Raw genomic sequence first — 17,823 nt, forward strand, 5'->3', positions numbered from 1 at the left:
GCGGTGTTAAAATCCCCACAATGCTTTGCGCACGGACCAATTTCCAAATCTTTGGCGGAAATCGCGCTCCATTTAAGGCGGGGCCTCTCATATGACGCACACCTGTTTGCCTGTTCCACAATTCTTCGTTTTCCGAGGCTAGGAAGGATTCTTGCCTCGCTTCTGAAGCAAGTGACTCGGAGGGACATGTCCTACCAAGCAAGCCTCCTCAACATTGAGAAACACCCACTGACTGCAGCATAAAGAACTTGTATCACTAAGGGCTAGACGTGTTAAAAGAAAAGCATAACAAACTAAGAAGTGCATGATATGGTTTAATAATATTACTGTTCATGTGACGCATTGATCAAGAAGTAGAAGAATGCATTGTGCTCTTTTTACCAGATAAAGCTTAACGCAGTCACAACGTATTACACAAAGTACACATATATGTATACAAAGGTCATTTTCTCAACAACAAAAAATCAATTGAAATATGTTATGATTAGTTGTTGGTGCCACAGTATGCATTCTTGTGGTTTGACCACGCCCAGGCAGAAATCAAAGCAGAAAACTCATGCAAATATTTCAAACTTAATAAACAAACTTACCACTTTTCTTCGTCCATGACAATTGTAGGTCTGAAATAAAAGAGACATGCGTGATGTTACTTTTGTGAAAGTGACAAAAGGAGAAACAGAGTCCCTCATGTTGCAGCATCCCGCTCACCTATTCTTTTTAAGTAGCATGTTTCCTTTCTCTCGCTCGACTGATTATTAAGCGTGTTTTTAGCCGATGGAATCTGAAGCGACAAAGCTTTTCCTGATACAACTCAAAACTGATTGTTGTTTTATTGTATTCAGAGAACAAGCTATTGAACATATTCTAAAATGTGCAAAAAAAGGGAGAAAAAAAAATTAACAAACAAAGGATATGCAGGAGCTGCACCTCTGCAAGACAAATCTACAGCACTCTTTAAAATCTGCAACAAGTCAAACTATTTGATCTGCTCTGGTTTCTCTCTCTGGGAATCTGTCTGCAAAGGAAATCCGACCTCAGGAATGATCCAGCACAGCGGAAATGTCTATTTAACCGTGTTTGAGTCTGACGCAACACACAGGCAACACAGTGGAAATCGGATACTCATGTTTTGATACGAACAGAAAGGATGGGAGGGGTTTCCCCGGGATTCCCCAACATAATCCAATCAAATAGCCTGGTTGCCTCAGAAAGACCAATGAGAAACATCCGGGGCGAGGCCGCTGTGTTGTGGTCAGATAAGGGGGGGGGGGGGGGGGGGGGAGATGGACTGGGGGGTCAGCGGGTGTGAAAGAGGGCAATAGGGAGATGATTGTCAGGAGGAATGAATGGAGGGAAAGTGAATGAACCGTTTGTGCATTGGAGATAGAGCTCTGAGTGTGTGAGTGAGTCAAAGCTGAATGATCATGTCTTTGATTCACAGGCTTTCTGCGTCCTCTCCGCTGACAGCATGGTTTGATCCGCTGCTGCTGCTGCACACTGCATCTCCCTGCATGTATGTGGCTTTTTCCCTCTCTGTTCTGACAAGATGAAGTTAGACAGTTATCTGCTCCTCGCTGGCCCTCTCTCTCTCTCTCTCTCTGTGTCTCTCTCTCTGTGTCTCTCTCTCTGTGTCTCTCTCTGTGTCTGTGTCTGTGTCTGTGTCTCTCTCTCTGTGTCTCTCTCTCTGTGTCTCTCTCTGTGTCTCTCTCTCTGTGTCTGTGTCTCTGTGTCTCTCTCTCTGTGTCTGTGTCTCTCTCTCTCTCTCTCTCTGTGTCTCTCTGTGTCTCTCTCTCTCTCTCTCTCTCTGTCTCTCTCTCTGTCTCTCTCTCTCTGACTCTCCTCTTGCGGAGGATAACACATTGTAGTCGGCCACGGGGTCAAGGATGGATTAACTTTCCCCCAGATCTCTTGCTTTCTTTCCTTAACTGCGTCCAGGGCAGCATCGATAACCCTCTGGCCTTTTCTCCCCCCCACCTCCACCCCCCCTCCCCCTCTCCCACCTCCTCCCTCCAGTTGGCAGGGTGCCAGGCGAGGGCCTTCCTGCCAGCGTGGCACTGCTGACTCCATCTTTTCCTCTCTGCCTCATCGCTTCCTCCTTGCTCTTTTCAACTCTCTTCCAATGACTGTTCCCTCTCCAGATGACTAGTTCGGTGAACGATATTGGAGGGACTTCCTTTTTCTAATTATGATTGAAGAATATATTAAAATCGTCATGTTGTGATTTTATTTAAGAGGATACTGTATGTACCAGACAAACATCTTTAAAGTCCAAAAGGGCTGCTTTCCATCTTTTTAATCTGACAGACTAATCATCCTCTCAGCTCTGAGGGGGAGCAGCAGGGAATAGAGAGGACACTGATGTCTTTTTTGTGTGTACAGCTTTTTTATCTGTCATCCGCCTCATTTGCCTGATTTGTACAGGTTTTCAGATAATGTGGTAATGCAAACATGAAAGGGACTGTTTGTTTTCTTCCCTCTGCGTCAGGGTATATGCAGGAATCCTGAAGTCAAATGTAAAACCTGTTAAGACCTTTTTTAAGACCCTTTCCATACATTTTAAGACCTCATCGCCACTTCGAGTTTTAACCGGTTACATTGGCGACACACTTGACCTCACATTGACTATATACAGTATTGATTGTCCTTCCTCCTTATCTTCCAACCATTTGGACGCAGACTTGCATTTCCCCATAACGATGTTGTTTAACAACCGGCGTAAACGGACCTTCGCGCGCTATCAAGCAGTGAGCGTGCGATGTCCTGTTCAGATGACGTCCAATCCAACGGGATGCCATAAATAAACTACACAGAATCACACTACACACCTACGCAATGATTACATTCAGGCAAACTGTAGAATACAACCTCTTTGGACAATTTATATACTTATTGAAAACAAGCTACAAAATGTAATACCTTGGAAAATGCTGTTTAATACTTTGTAATAGCCTTCATTTTCGCTAAATTGATTTATCAACTTTTAATACTTTTTAAGACCCCGCGGACACCCTGTGCATCCACATCTTTACATTTTGTGTTCTAGTTGTACCTCAACCATGACAGAAAATCTTGGATAATAAGACCATACGCTAATTTATGTTATACACATTTATTTGAACACTTAAAGGGGATTTTGAGTTACATTGGTGGGCACTCACTCATTCCTCATTGCCTCCTTTGCAAGTAGACACTAGTACTGTATAGCCACATCTCTAACTCGCATGAATATTGAAATGCTTTGTAGCAGACGCATTGGAAAAAATAAACACTCACTGCGTCTCGGACATCTTGTCCAGCAGGTTCTCGGCCACAGACCTCTCCTTCATCTCTCTGGGGATGCGGTTGGTGGAGTTGTGGCTCTCCACGTCGCTGAGATCAGCCTCGCTGGGCGTCATACCCATCATCCTCTTCTGCCTGTGCACGACACAGAAAACAGGGACAAGAGTTTGGTAGGATTCATATTAAAAACAAAGAATGAATGCAGTATACTAACTCATGTTTTCCCAATTCTGTGAGCAAGGAGCAGACTCAGAATATAGATGACGAGGGCTGCTCAGTGTATTTCTGTGCCTATGGCTATTCATCAATAGAGAACTTTTTTAATTAAGGACAAGATGCTAATTCTCATGTTCCTTTCCGTGATGTTTCCTATGGTGTGCTCCTGCTTTTTGCAAGCTCACTCTGAAAACTCCATATCCGGGTACTTTCATGAACATCTTAATCCAAAGCAGCTCATTTAAAAGTTATATTATGAACACTCAAAATGATCTTATGCACATTTACATTTTGGATGTTTAATTTCATATTGACCAGCAAGAACTGAAGCCAATTGCTATCTTGAAATGAAACTATAATGGTGAGTTGTAGTTAAATGGTCAATCTATGTAAAAAAAACTCATTTAAATTGACTGTGTGTCTGCAAACCGTACATTATTGCTCTATTAACACAGGAAACCACTGTTAAGATGCCAAAATAGGTGTTCAATGCCAAACAAATCAATGCTGAGATCCGAATCAATGCTAAACCTTAATTTACAGAATTGTGTGAATTTATTAGAACATGCACAAACATATAATCTGAATAATCCAGCTATAACTACAAAGTGGTGGTCAAATAACTTGACTCAAATACAGCGACCCTCTCCCCCTCTCTACCACATACAGCAGGTGCACATGTGATTGTATTCACTCTGAGTGCTGCCCATACTCATTAGATGCAACTAATCCATCTGACATGCATGGCTCCTACAGGTGATAAAATGGTTTTGAAATAGGTAAGAAACCAGCTGTAGCTTGCTGTATAAATTGGAAGCAATGGTGAGGCTTTTGTTACGGACATACTGTATGTAGAGAGGGTTATGCAACAGTTATAAGATTACAGCTGACTAGTTATTGGAGTTTGGGATGAGGATTCTCACCTGAAATCTTCCAGCTGCTTGGCCACTTCAGCCGCCTGCAGGCTCTGAACCTCCTGAACGTAACGCCTCTGGGTGTCCTCGTGGAGCAGATCTGCACGGGTCCGTTCTTAGGGAGAAGGGACAGGAGGATTGAATATGAGGTGTGTGTATCGGGGGTTGAGGTGTGTGTGGATATAAATTCATACATCATATTCCAATTACTTGTATATAGACTCTTCTTGCACTATTTTATCTGTTTATTGTGTTGCACCATTGGAGGAGCCTGTGACCTAAGATTTTCAGTGACATATCTACACTGTAGCTATGTTCAAATGACAATAAAAGCCTTGAATCTTGTATTCTGACAAAGAAAATAACTTACCCAATTCATGGGCTACATTTGGTGGTAGTGCCACTCGGAGAATCTATATCGTGGAGGGAAAGACAAAACAGGTGCACAGACATGAATCATTTGTTTATATAATATGGTAAATATGAGATTATATATCACATATTTATAAGAAGACTGAATATTTTGTACAATGTGATTCTTCCTTAGTTTATTAGGTACACCTAGATAACATGTATGCAATCTAATACAGCAGTCCTGCAAAAAAGGTTATAATGTTCAGTTGTTTCAAAAAACGTTATTGTCATTTTGAAGGCTGTACATTACTGCAAGTGCTTCTATTAATTTGTCTATCTCATTCAAAATCAAGCTTGGCTTAATACAAAAAAATTAAAACCTGTATAATGCAATACAGGTGAACAGGGACACATATTAAAGCCTCTAAAACAACCATAAAGTTGAATTAAAACCTCTTTGTACCAAAATCAGTACTAAACTAGGAATACCTAACAAGTGGCACAAGTGCAGGAGTGTACATGTATAATGGGTGCTTTGTTATGTGTTGCCCAAAGCAATGCTGTGTAGTATATTCTGATGTGTGCAGTAGCTACTTAGTGCCACAAGGGGGCATTTCAACACCAGAAATAACCCAACAACTACAGGGAAACAACCGTCCACATTTGAGAGACTGAGCTGTGTCACTGACATGAAAATAACCACACGGGCCAAGTTTAAGTCAAAGGGTTTAACAAAGATGAAGGATCAAAATAAAAAAAGAGAGGCTGATTGCTCCTAAAGGGCTTTCCCACGATCCTGACAGGAAGCTGAGGGGTTTGGATGAAATACAGACAGACAAACAGAAAGGGAGTGAGAGCAGCACAAACCAGCTGGGCTGACAGACATGTGCAGAGCAGGAAATATAACAGAGAAGTGACAGAGGCCAGGTGTGCAGGGCGGAGTAATGGAAAGTGACAGTGAGAGGAAAGACACAGCCGTGCGCTCACAAACACAACATGAGTTTAACGTATAGACTACAGCTGTGTGGTATATCAGATTCCTATCGATACAACACAATGAGAAAAAAAGTCTAATATCTGTGTTGCTGTGTTTATCTGAGTAGATTTTGATATAATACGCTCCAAACACTGAAAGAGAAAGAATTAGCCATTAACTGACACAAATCTTTTAAAGAGTTCAACAGGAGATTTAATCCTAAAAGTCTGCCGGTACAGGACTATGATGGAGGTTTTTTTAAATGATGCAAACATGAGTTTATTTATATAGGTATATACATATTTGTATACATATTTTTATTAGGGCTGTCAGTCGATTAAAATATTTAATCGCGATTAATCGCATGATTGTCCATAGTTAATCGCGATTAATCGCAAATTAATCGCACATTTTTTATCTGTTCTAAATGTACCTTAGAGGGATATCTTTCAAGTTTTTAATACTCTTATCAACATATGAGTGGACAACTATGCTTTATATGTTTGTTTATTATCATTTGAACAAGTGTGTGTGTGTGTGTGTGTGTGTGTGTGTGTGTGTGTGTGTGTGTGTGTGTGTGTGTGTGTGTGTGTGTGTGTGTGTGTGTGTGTGTGTGTGTGTGTGTGTGTGTGTGTGTGTGTGTGTGTGTGTGTATGTGTAGCTCAAGGCATATATGCTCGAATGGGAGCTGCCTGGACGCTGCAATCATGTTGCGCGTACTATCCGTGCTGAGTGTGCTGACTTTTCGTACAATGTCCCACTGTCTGGCTACCTGCATAAAGTCAAGTGCTCGGCGCAGTTGTCGGCGAAATGTCATTGAAACAGCTCCTTATATCCGTTAGCATCTGGTGCTAGCTAGCTGCGCTAACAACAACAACACGTAAGGTGTGCCTCGCTCGCGCGAGTCGCGCCACACATACACACTCCCTCCCGGTCCTCCCGATGGCCAGTCCGGGCCTGCCAGTGAGCGTGGAAGTGGGCACAAGCGGGCGGCAGGAGCGGGGCTGTCAGCATCAGCTTGTCGATGGTATTTTACACTCGATGCGCTCTGAAACTACGGCGGCCGAGGACAAAAAATACACATGCGTTAATCGCGTTAAAATAATTAGTGGCGTTAATTTTTTTTTGCGTTAACGCGTTATTAACGCGTTAACTTGACAGCCCTAATTTTTATATATATTCGTATTTTGTATTCGGGATTGTGGGAAACGGTATTCCGATCTCTCTGTCTGTACACACAAACTGAAAAATTGACAATAAAGTTGACTTTGCATTTCAGAAAAAACTCACTAGTCATTTCTTATTCTGTTGTTATTTTTAACATACATTAGTGCTGCTCAAATGTAAGCTAACATGTTTCAGCTCACCATGAGAAATTCATGCCGTAATGATTCTATTCCTAACTAGTTTTGGCAGATCTCAATAAGTTGCATTTAAACTCCTAAACAAGAGCCGTGACATCCTTAACCCCCCAAAACCCACAAGGGACGTTAAAACTAAAAAAAACGCAGGGCTGAACGTCCAAACACACTTTAGGAAACTGGAGTCAGATCTCATCTCAAGGTCATCAGACGAACTGTGCTTCCTTACAGAAAAACTCATCAATGCATATTGTCAGAGGGGGTTTCTCTCCCCCACACATGTAACACTCGCGCTTCAAATGGCCAGCGCTCCAACACGTTGTGATCTGAGAAGGGGACCAATCACAACAGAGCCGGCCAGCTAACCAATCAGAGCAGACTGGGCTCTGGTTTCAGACAGAGGGTGAAAAGAGGTGCTGCAGCACAGGAAGTATGAGAGGAATAAAGAGCTTTTTGAACATTAAAGCATGGAGACATGACAGTAGAGACACTACATACAAATATGAACCTGAAAATGATCACAATAGGGTCTCTTTAACTCAGTGTTGTGTGCTACTTACTGCCCCTTTGTCCAAGAAGGTGTTGTAGAACTCCACAAACTGCTTCTTGGTTTCTTTGGCACTGAGGTTTTTGAAGAGGTCAGCATGGAGGTAACACAGCTGAGAGGAGACAGGGGAGAGAAGAGCAGTGAGCAGACATTTAAACACATTTTCATATCCTGTATGCTGTGATAACGCACTCCAACGGTTCTGCTTTACATGCACAATTAACCCAGTATTTGATTTGACATCTCATATGGTATGTTTTTAACACATATGATATATACAAATGTATTTCACCTGACCCTAGAGTCAAGCTGCTGACATAAAATGAACATGTGCTGTTCATCAAAACACAGACACTAATTGGGTAATTTAATCATAATGACAATGACTCGTAAAATAAAAGTCACTGTCAGCCATCCATGCACATACCTTCATCTCAATAAGTCATTAGACACTAATAACTGTCTGCTTTAAACACGGCACTTCTTAAGTTTGGGCATATTTCTACTCTCTACGTGGAGCTCCATTAGGTGAAGGAGGGGAGTAAATGAGAGAACATGTCTATATAGCCATTTCAAATCCACTCTTTAGTCAAAATTCAATAATACGTGATGTTTTATACAAACTACGGATGCACAATACATCTTAAAATGTGTCTAGTAAAAGGTGCAAATCTGACGCTCTGAATATCTCTGAATGGCCAGCTGCAGACAAGCGTTGCCGTTAAACAGACCTGCAGTGTAGCATTAACTGGTTTAGTATATACTTTAGTTTTATGGCTAAACTAAGACTTCTCTAGAAGACATCTGCTTGTTGTGTTTACCCCAAAGGACTTTGTTTACCAGTGGAGCTGCCAGACATCTCAGTTTATACGACTCAGTAAATAAAAGTGTATCATGATCGAATCAACAAAAATAAGACACAGGTTGTTGTGCAGTAGTAATAAGAAGAAATGTGTCTCTATGTAGAAAAGAATATAACATGTTCAAAAGCACATCCTGTGTAGTGATGGTGTTGCATTGTGGGTGTTGCAGTCCTCACCAGGGGAGCGGGTTCAAACTGTAGGATGACATGTTGCATGAAGACCAGCAGGTGGGTCGGCCGTGACTTCAACAGATCGATGTTGTTGAAGTGTGTGCACTGGTCCTCCGTCACCTGAGACACAGAAACAGATCAGTCCGAGACGCTAAGAGTCAAACAATGTATAAAAGAAAAATGTTTTGTATTGCAACACAAAACCTTAAATGCAAAGTCATATGTATTGTTATCTGTCCGTTGTAAGGCACTGTGGCGAGCTATCTCAGGACAGTGACGCATGTTAACAAAGTACACACTGTGTGCCTGGCCTTAGTAACAGGCAGAGATAAGAAAAACATGGCGGCAAAACATGGCGACTGTGCTAACTGTGTGGAGGAACTGATAAAGAGACAAGAGCAGCACTTCCTCACAAAGGTTCAACCTAAAAGAACTCCATCGTTTATCAGAACATCTAAATGGTACTGGGGTAAATGAAAGAAAGCTGCATTTTTCTGTTTTCAATGTTTGTATCAGCTTTGTGTTAAAGGCTTTATTTATTCTTGCAGAGAGGTTGAAACATATGTTTTTGGATCTGAACAAATTGACATGTTTATATACATACGAATTATACAACTGTTTGTTTCTGCCTGCCACTAAGTGAGGGAATCAGCCAGACTTGTGTAATGTACACCAGGCCTCACATCTCTTTTCTTTTACTTATGTAATACGTGTTTGAATGATCAGCAATAGCAACAGCAGATTATGACAAAATGACTCTCAGCTCGTCTCAGTCTCGTGCAACTTCTATTTTTACTCACATCATTCAGATCATTCTCGAAATCCTCATCCTCAGCCCCGATGATGCTCATGGCTGGGTTAGAGCACTGAGCCCCAAACTCGCCCTGCTATGCAGAAAGAGGGAGGGAGGGAGAGAGGGAGGGAGGGAGAGAAGAGGGGGAAGAAAACAAGACAATTAGCTAACATTATGGGCCATACTTTGAACCGGTAGGCTTCCTCTTTGACGTCCTGAGCCCCCGCTGAGCTGAGCCAGACATAAAGAAAGATTAAGGTTTTGGACACGGTGAACTTTTCCCAGTGAGAAATCACATCAAGCGGAAAGCAGGAAAACTTCCCAGCATCCGATCACGCCTTCCTCGGCGGAGAGGGAGACATACAGTACAGGCTGATATGTCTACGAGTAGGATGCCTTTTTATATGAGCAAAGTAAGGTAACGAAAATAAAAAGCAGCAGCTACAGGTACAGCTAATCTCTCCTGTAATGAATCATGTGACTACTGGAAAAGAGACACTGATAATGACGAAAGAAAACCTCTTAAAAACAGTTTTTAAGAGAGTTTGTGTTAGATGGTGAATGTTCTATCAAGTCCTGTGACCCACATTCACTCGAGGGGGAATAATTCAGTGTGTAACATTCATTGCAAATAGTATTAAAACATTGAGTTTTCCCTAAAGTTTGGCCAGTTTCTGCCTCTGGAAATCACTTTTCTGACTAGTGTTGTGTTCAAACGCTCCGCTAGCTGCCATGACGTATTCCCTCCCTGTCAAAAGAAATGAAAGGTTATGCCAATCCTTGCTTTTGAAATCCATGAATTGGAAGCAAAATACATCGGAACGGGTGACCGACTTCCCCCCACACCACTTCCCCCCTACACACACACACACACACACCTAAAACACACAAACAACACAAAGCTCTTGTATTGAGTTCTCCGAAGGCCGCAGACCCAGCGCCGCTACCAGGGAACACCCAAACACAAACACACACACATCAAAGAGCGACGGATACACTGTACAACATTTACCATTGTCCACTGCTGAGTGAGTACAGAGGGCAGAGAGAAAGTGAGAGCTACAGAGGTGTGAGAGTGAGTCAAAAGTAATGAGAGGAAAAAGTGAGTCCAATAGTCCCGGTGGGGGAAAAGAAACTTTAAGTTAGGAACACTTTGGGGTTTTCTATTATATAGATTCAGAGTTATGAATATTCCATAGCTGTACACATCCAGGTTTCATTTCCATACTGTATGCATGATGGTATTGAGTGAGAGTACCTGAAGGTCATCAGTGTTGAGCGATAGGACCATAATAACCTTCATGTAACCTGAGATCCTCCAGCAGTCCCTCCAACAGTCGCTATATATCCAGAATCAAGGTTAACGACCCAATAATAATCAGTAATAGCCCACCTGAGAAGAGTCTGTGTTCTCTTTACTATAGTTTATATATAATACCCTGTTTTATAGGTTATTTACTTCTTTTTTAGTATGTACTTTTATTATTAGGCACCCTGTTTAAAGCCCCTGGTTGTCTGTTTTGGTTTTACATTGTAAAGCTCCAATAGTGTTTATGAATAGAGTGCATTATTTGTATTATTCACATACACTAGAACAATAAAAAATGGTCAGCCTTTAATATATCTGGCTGTATGTATGAGGCACATTTTACAAAAATCCGAAGAGCTTATTAGCAAGATTTGATTAATAGCATTGTTGCATGAAAGTGACAAAATAATAATAATAATAACAGACATTACTATACAGTATATACAATGGGTGTCTAGTATAGGGTGGTTTGAGTTGATTTTCTAAAGCCCTTTTATTTGGTTATAGGTATAAATATTATGACATGAAATAACATATGCTGGAATGAAAGCATTATTCATCACTTAGTATCTCTAAAAGACGTTAGTACAATATGTTTTCTGTGTTTGATTCCAACAAATAGTAATGTAAAAAGACTGAAATGTGTTTCATTGCATATGCAGAATTCATGCCGGTTTGTGATATGTTGATAGATTTGATTAAAAACTATGTTTGAGAAAATAAACTGTTGTTTGTATAGAGGTCACATAGCATCTCTAAGTATACATGTGCATGTGTGGTTATGCACGGTTTGTTAAAGTGTTACTGAGTAAGAAGTGAGAATTCGAGGTAATGAAGGAAATGAGAGTGTGTGCATGTTTCGACTGAATACAGCGTTTGTGGCGCTGTGAGGTCAAGGTGAGTTCTGGTAAAGAGACAAAGAGAGAGAGAGAGTGGTTAGTAAAAGAGAGAACATGTGAAACAGAGATAGACAGACGGAGAGAATGTGTTCATTCATGGTCGTACGCAGTGGGCTGCGGTGGAGAAAGGCCGCTGTCGGAGCACCATGCGTGGGAGGGGTTAGCCAAACAGAGTCAGGGCCATGATCACACATCTGCATCACACACACACACACACACACACACACACACACACACACACACACACACACACACACACACACACACACACACACACACACACACACACACACACACACACACACACACACACACACACACACACACACACACACACACACACACACACACACACACACACACACACACACACACACACACACACACACACACACACACACACACACACACACACACACACACACACACACACACACACACACACACACACAACACACACACACACACACACACACACACACACACACACACACACACACACACACACACACACACCACACACACACACACACACACACACACACACACACACACACACACACACACACACACACACACACACACACACACACACACACACACACACACACACACACACACCAAAAGTGACACCGCCAACACCACCTTACCAACACAAAGTTATGTCCCCATGACAACAACAGCAATAACAAACTACGTTTCCTGGTAGGAAGATGACATGCTTTCACTTTTACCATATGATTATTAACTTGTTTTACAGACAGGTTTTTTTTTTAACTCGAAGGAGGAAAAGGAAATGCTGTATAATGTCGGTTACTTGTAAACCCTTTGTTTGTTGCACATAGTTAATCTGAAGTCTAAAATCTAAAAAGTATTTCAAATGTTAGTCTGCGCGACTTCAATGTTTGTGTTCATACAGAGATCAAATTGTGGGTTGCTCGGTGGTGATTGGCTAAGCTGCAGTATATCATTCCATTCACTTTAGGGTTGAAATATTTTCATTAACAAATCATCTATTGAATATTTTTCCGACAGCAAAGTATGGCATGTTTGCCTAAAATAAGATAGAAAAACAATTTCTCGGTTGACCAAATAATCATTGCCTCGTATGGTTTGGAATATGCATCTAGTATTTTCTCTAAATCATTTATTCAGGTAGATTATTTGGTCACCAAATGTCCGAAATAATTGTTGAAATGTCAGTGTGATGTCAAGTGAATACGGCCGCAAATCAAAACGTTCGATTTAGCAGATTATTTTCTCGATTCATTGGTTTATTCTCTTTGAAATATCATAGCGCTATGGCAGATGAATTTAAATGTATTGTGTCGTCTGACCAAGCTTCTAAAACCCCAAAATTATTCAATAAACAACCAAGAAATTCTCTCATTTCCATACTTGGAGCCAAAAGGTATGGGGCAATTTTTGCTTGAAAAATTCCTAAATTGATTTATTGAACATAGATATATTTTACTTTTTTCAATTGACTTATCATTGCAGCTCTACAAGTGGGTAATCTGACATCTTATGCTTTTAATTCCTTGTTGGGTATTGTAAAATGTAGATGCTTGTACAACAAAAGAGAAAGCTGAAATATTCCTTCTATGTTGCACAAATGAAATCATGCTTTCATCCTCATTACAGGAGATGCGGAAGCCAATCCCTTGTTAACGTTACGTCTCTTTTGATATCAGAGCTACTGTAATACGCGGTTCTGCTCTGACAGACAAATTGAAGTAGTCAGGGGGAAGCTAATTGCGGTTACTCCGAGGGAAGTAGGGAAGGTCAACCCTGCTCTGCGTTTAAAGAGCAGGAGAGGAAAGAGGGCCAGCAGTCGGAGCCTCCTCTGCAGAGACACCGGAGCCAAGTGGTACATTCCAGCATATGGCACAGTTCAGACAACAGATGGAGACAGTCTGTGAGCTCCAACCGTAACCAGACCCTCTTCCCATCACCTCGACTATATCATGGGAGCTGTCATAGAGTGGTGCACTGAGGACACATTTTCATAGGCTGACCCGGAAGATAACATCCCAAGGGGTCCCTCGACAAAAAGCCAAGGGATTTGCCCACTAGGTTTTGGGATATTACAGAAAATAAGATCTGTGTCAAACACACGTTTATGACACTATAGAGTTTTGTTTGGCAGGATAATCTCCACGTATTTACACCGCCTTTATGGCTTTTTTGAAGCTAAATGGAAATCGAAAGACGTACTGTAAGGCTAGCGTTAGGCTTTAAGCGAACTACATAACGGTCACATGACATCAGTCACCACCGTCTGTTTGCAACATCGGTCTTTAGGACACATAGATGTTTTGGATATTTACAAATGGGGTATATACTGAGGTAAAAACAATAACATCTCTAAATATTGTGTTAACCACAGACCTTATTTCAGACATCTAAATAAAAACACGATCAATCGGAAAATGCTGACTCAGATCAGGGTTTAGGGACTCATTCCTGCACCACTTCAGAAGCTCCAAACCAGCTTCAGACTTGGTGGAGTTGGTTTTTATGACACATAAAAGCCTCAGACATTTACGAATGGGGTATTTACTGACGTATGTCGTAGAACAAAATCGAAAATGAAAATAAATCTCTTGGTATTGTGTTAACCAAAGACCTACTTCCAGGCCGCTAAACAAGAATACGTTCAACAAAACTAAACGGAAGTGCTAACTCTTTTTGGGTTTAAGGACTCATTCCTGCACCACTCTTTCATCTCCCAACCGTGAGAGTCCTACAAACGCGGCCGATTCAGAAATAAAAAAGACCACGAGTGTGCAGCATTTGAACAGAGCGTCCCAGAGGTGCCCAGATCAGCGCCGGTGCTCCGGAGATTCGGCAGCTGCCCCCCCCCACTTGGTCCCCCCCCTCCCCTCCCCTCCCATCACATTCCAGTACTAACTAAGTGTCAGGTGGCATCAATCCAATGATAGCCATCAAGCGTACGTGCCTTTGTGTGTGTGTGTGTGTGTGTGTTAAGACTGAGCACGTATGTAGGAGGGGGCTCATTCCTATGTGATTGTGGGGAGCTGCCTGTGTGTGTGTGTGTGTGTGTGTGTGTGTGTGTGTGTGTGTGTGTGTGTGTGTGTGTGTGTGTGTGTGTTTTATGACAACTGGTCTTTGCATTCCTGACCATCTCTGACCAGGCTGAGCTCTAATACTGTACATAAGCTGAGGAAAAATCCAACACCTGTTTCTTGAATATGTAGCGGCACAGTTCGGCATGTCATAATTCCACCAGGTTGCTATGAAGTTACCCTGCAGCCTAACAGTTACTGAGTCACTGTAACATCAGCTCTTACGCAAAACCCACTTCCATTGTGAAACCGTTTTTAGTTAAACCCCCTCATGCCGAGAAGAGTGGTCGAGTTGTGGCCTCACCCAGAAGTGGGCATCTTCACGGTCCATACTGCAACCACGAGGGGGGGTCACACTTGTCAATCAAACTCCTTTAATAACATGACGGCAGCTGTCAGAGGGTGAAAAGTTCAGTGGAGTAGGTCAAATGATACAGAGCTTAAATATGCATTTACGCCACTAAGTGTTATGAGCAACAGCGTGCCGGAATCATGTTTTCCAGAAACAACTAAAGGACAAAAGTTCATCATAAAGTGGTTTTGCCAGAAGCGATCTAAATAGTTATTGCACCAGCTTTGTTTTTTTTGTATCTTCAGTGAAGAGACTGTCCAGATGTCTAACCCCACAGTTGAAGATATCATTAACAGAGGTATGTAAGATCACCTGGTACTAAAACTCAGACCTTACCTCAGCGGCACGGGTAAAAACATTCAACCCGTGGCGCTTTGCTCCAGCTGTGCTATTCAAAAAAGCCTCAAAATAATAATCTTTAAAATGAAGAAGTGGTATTTTTAAAACAGACAAATCATTAAAGAGAAGTATCAACACCAATGCTTGTTCAGAAGCATAGTACAGTGACTTAAAAAAACAATGCCAAGTGTGTTTCCCTCACAATTATGCTGTTAAAACGATCACATGGTCTGAGCAGCACTCATCACTGGATGTAGCAAAGTGTACATTATTACTTATATATATATTATAAACACATTCTTCAGCTACAGGTGGATTATAAACAAGTGAGTAAAAGTTGAAGGAAAGCCAATATGCTGCACACTTTATTGAAGAGTAAGATAAACCCTGCCTATGTTATTTAGATATATATGTAAAGCACTCTGCTTTGTATAATAATGTGTGTCTGATGTGCTTTTTCCCACATAAAAGTTAAATTATGGAGTAAAAGATTATATGTATGCGCTTAAACTCATAGAAAAGTCCAGAATCTGTTCATGACAAATATATTTGTATAGAACTAATGGACGCAAGATGTCTCCAACCTAGAGCCCACTTCTGACCACACACACAGCCACACCCATGGGTGGCGCTGGGTGTGGTTAGAGGTCAAACAGACTTCACCCAGGGATGGTTGTGAAACTCTGATTCTCACGCTGGTGTTTTAACCTATTCTGTATCTCTTCTATGCAAGGTTTGTATGAATCTGTTATTCCATTATGTGTATTTATTGTATTCCTTTCTGTTGTCTTCTTATTAAGTGTTAATGATGATGTGACGCACTTTGAATCGCCTCTGTGTCTGAATATGTGCTATGTAAATAAACGTACCTTACCTCTTTCAGCTAAATATATGTGAAGTATAAATGAACACACTGTGACAAAGAGCAATGAATTCACATCACACCTGTCCTTCTCTATCCAGACTGGAAACAACACAATCCTTCAATCAACACTGTATGTACAGTACGATATGATATCATTGAGTAGACAAGCATCATCTAAGATCCTATATCCATTGCTAGTGGCTTCATATTGGACTCAATTGTCAAAGGTAGGAGGATTTCTTAGTCAGTTGTAAGCAGATTAGATGTGTTTTAAAAAAAGACAGCAACATAGAGCATAAAATTCACAAATGTACAATTGGTGTACAATTCAAAATGATGGCTGCACCATTTGGACAAAAAATCCATGATTTTGACTAATATTGCATTCTGATTCACAATAATGGAGGGATTGATCAGTTTTGCATCATTACTCACATTATCTTTGAAACACATTCAAATGATCAACATCTCTTTAGCTCCATCATTTTTGCACTAGTCCATATTGCGTGATTAATTGAGCTATTTAAAAGCTTCACTGAGGAACACTGGGCACCTATCTTCCTGTACTAAAACACTCAAACGAGAGCGTCACTCATTCACACTTCCTACAAGCACCTGGCAGCAGAAGTATAAACACAGGTCACTGTTCTCCCCTTACGCTCGGTCACAATGAGCCGCGTCCTGTCCTCTGCTTGCTATGAGGCCAGAGGACAGAAATAGAGCGGCAGCTAATGGCTGGAGCTCGCTGTGTTTGTGTTGCTGTTTATCTGGATCTCTCATCAGGCCACAGCCTCATTAGCACACACCGGGGAGATTCCTACCAGCACGAGGAGGAGGAGGAGAAGAAGAAGAAGAAAAACTGGGGGAAGGTGGCACATGGGGAGGGACACAGACAGGAAGTGGGTGTAATTTCCTCAGGAAGCTATCAGAGGCATTTCTTGTATGACCTATCAGATTAAAAAGGAGAGAGGGAAACAGAAAGCGAGACAGTATAGAAAAGGCAGAAAGTGATAAAGGTTGAAAGGGTTAAAAGCCCACGAGTGTTTCTGTTGGAAATATTACAGACAAAAGTGCATAAAGCACATCTTCTAAGCCGCTGGTATCTTAGTTCACACGGGAACCAGAAGAGGAAGTTAGAGCCCGGCATGAATTAAACCCAGAGATAAGAGAATGAGGAACATGAGAAAAAGTGAACAGGAAAGGAAGCATTTTAAACACTTGTATTCTCCATCATGTTATTTTGGTAGTATGTTGGCTTTAAGACTAAAACACCACAAATACAATTAAAAGAAATGTGTGATCCTCACAACCATAAAAGTTTGGTGACTTTTATCTCTACATTTGTTTTTCAAGTGACTCTATTATGCTCTCATGTTCAGATTTATATTTAGTGTCTCTACTGTGACATGCCCAGTCTGCTCTGATTGGTTAGCTGGCCGGCTCTGTACAACAAGGATCACCAACTACATTTGTCCAAGGGCCCAAATTATTCCTAGA

The 17,823-nt window shown here is 41.4% G+C and overlaps 1 protein-coding gene across 5 annotated transcripts in view; it reads right to left on the minus strand.

The window, feature by feature from the left end:
• arhgef1b (Rho guanine nucleotide exchange factor (GEF) 1b) overlaps positions 1 to 17,823 on the minus strand; it is a 52,844-nt gene that overhangs the window by 23,820 nt on the left and 11,201 nt on the right. For 4 of the 5 annotated variants that reach the window (XM_034123977.1, XM_034123976.1, XM_034123974.1 and 1 more), the window contains exons 2-8: positions 9,481 to 9,567; positions 8,687 to 8,800; positions 7,661 to 7,759; positions 4,780 to 4,822; positions 4,419 to 4,524; positions 3,274 to 3,414; positions 591 to 620 (exon numbers count right to left, since the gene is read on the minus strand). In XM_034123977.1, coding sequence (XP_033979868.1) covers positions 591 to 620; positions 3,274 to 3,414; positions 4,419 to 4,524; positions 4,780 to 4,822; positions 7,661 to 7,759; positions 8,687 to 8,800; positions 9,481 to 9,531 — 584 coding nt within the window. In that variant the 5' untranslated portion in view covers positions 9,532 to 9,567. The remainder of the gene's footprint in view (positions 1 to 590; positions 621 to 3,273; positions 3,415 to 4,418; positions 4,525 to 4,779; positions 4,823 to 7,660; positions 7,760 to 8,686; positions 8,801 to 9,480; positions 9,568 to 17,823) is intronic. The other variant, XM_034123975.1, reaches the window with a different exon arrangement.

The sequence above is a fragment of the Trematomus bernacchii genome, unplaced genomic scaffold (assembly GCF_902827165.1).
Source record: "Trematomus bernacchii unplaced genomic scaffold, fTreBer1.1, whole genome shotgun sequence".
Classification (NCBI taxonomy): domain Eukaryota; kingdom Metazoa; phylum Chordata; class Actinopteri; order Perciformes; family Nototheniidae; genus Trematomus; species Trematomus bernacchii.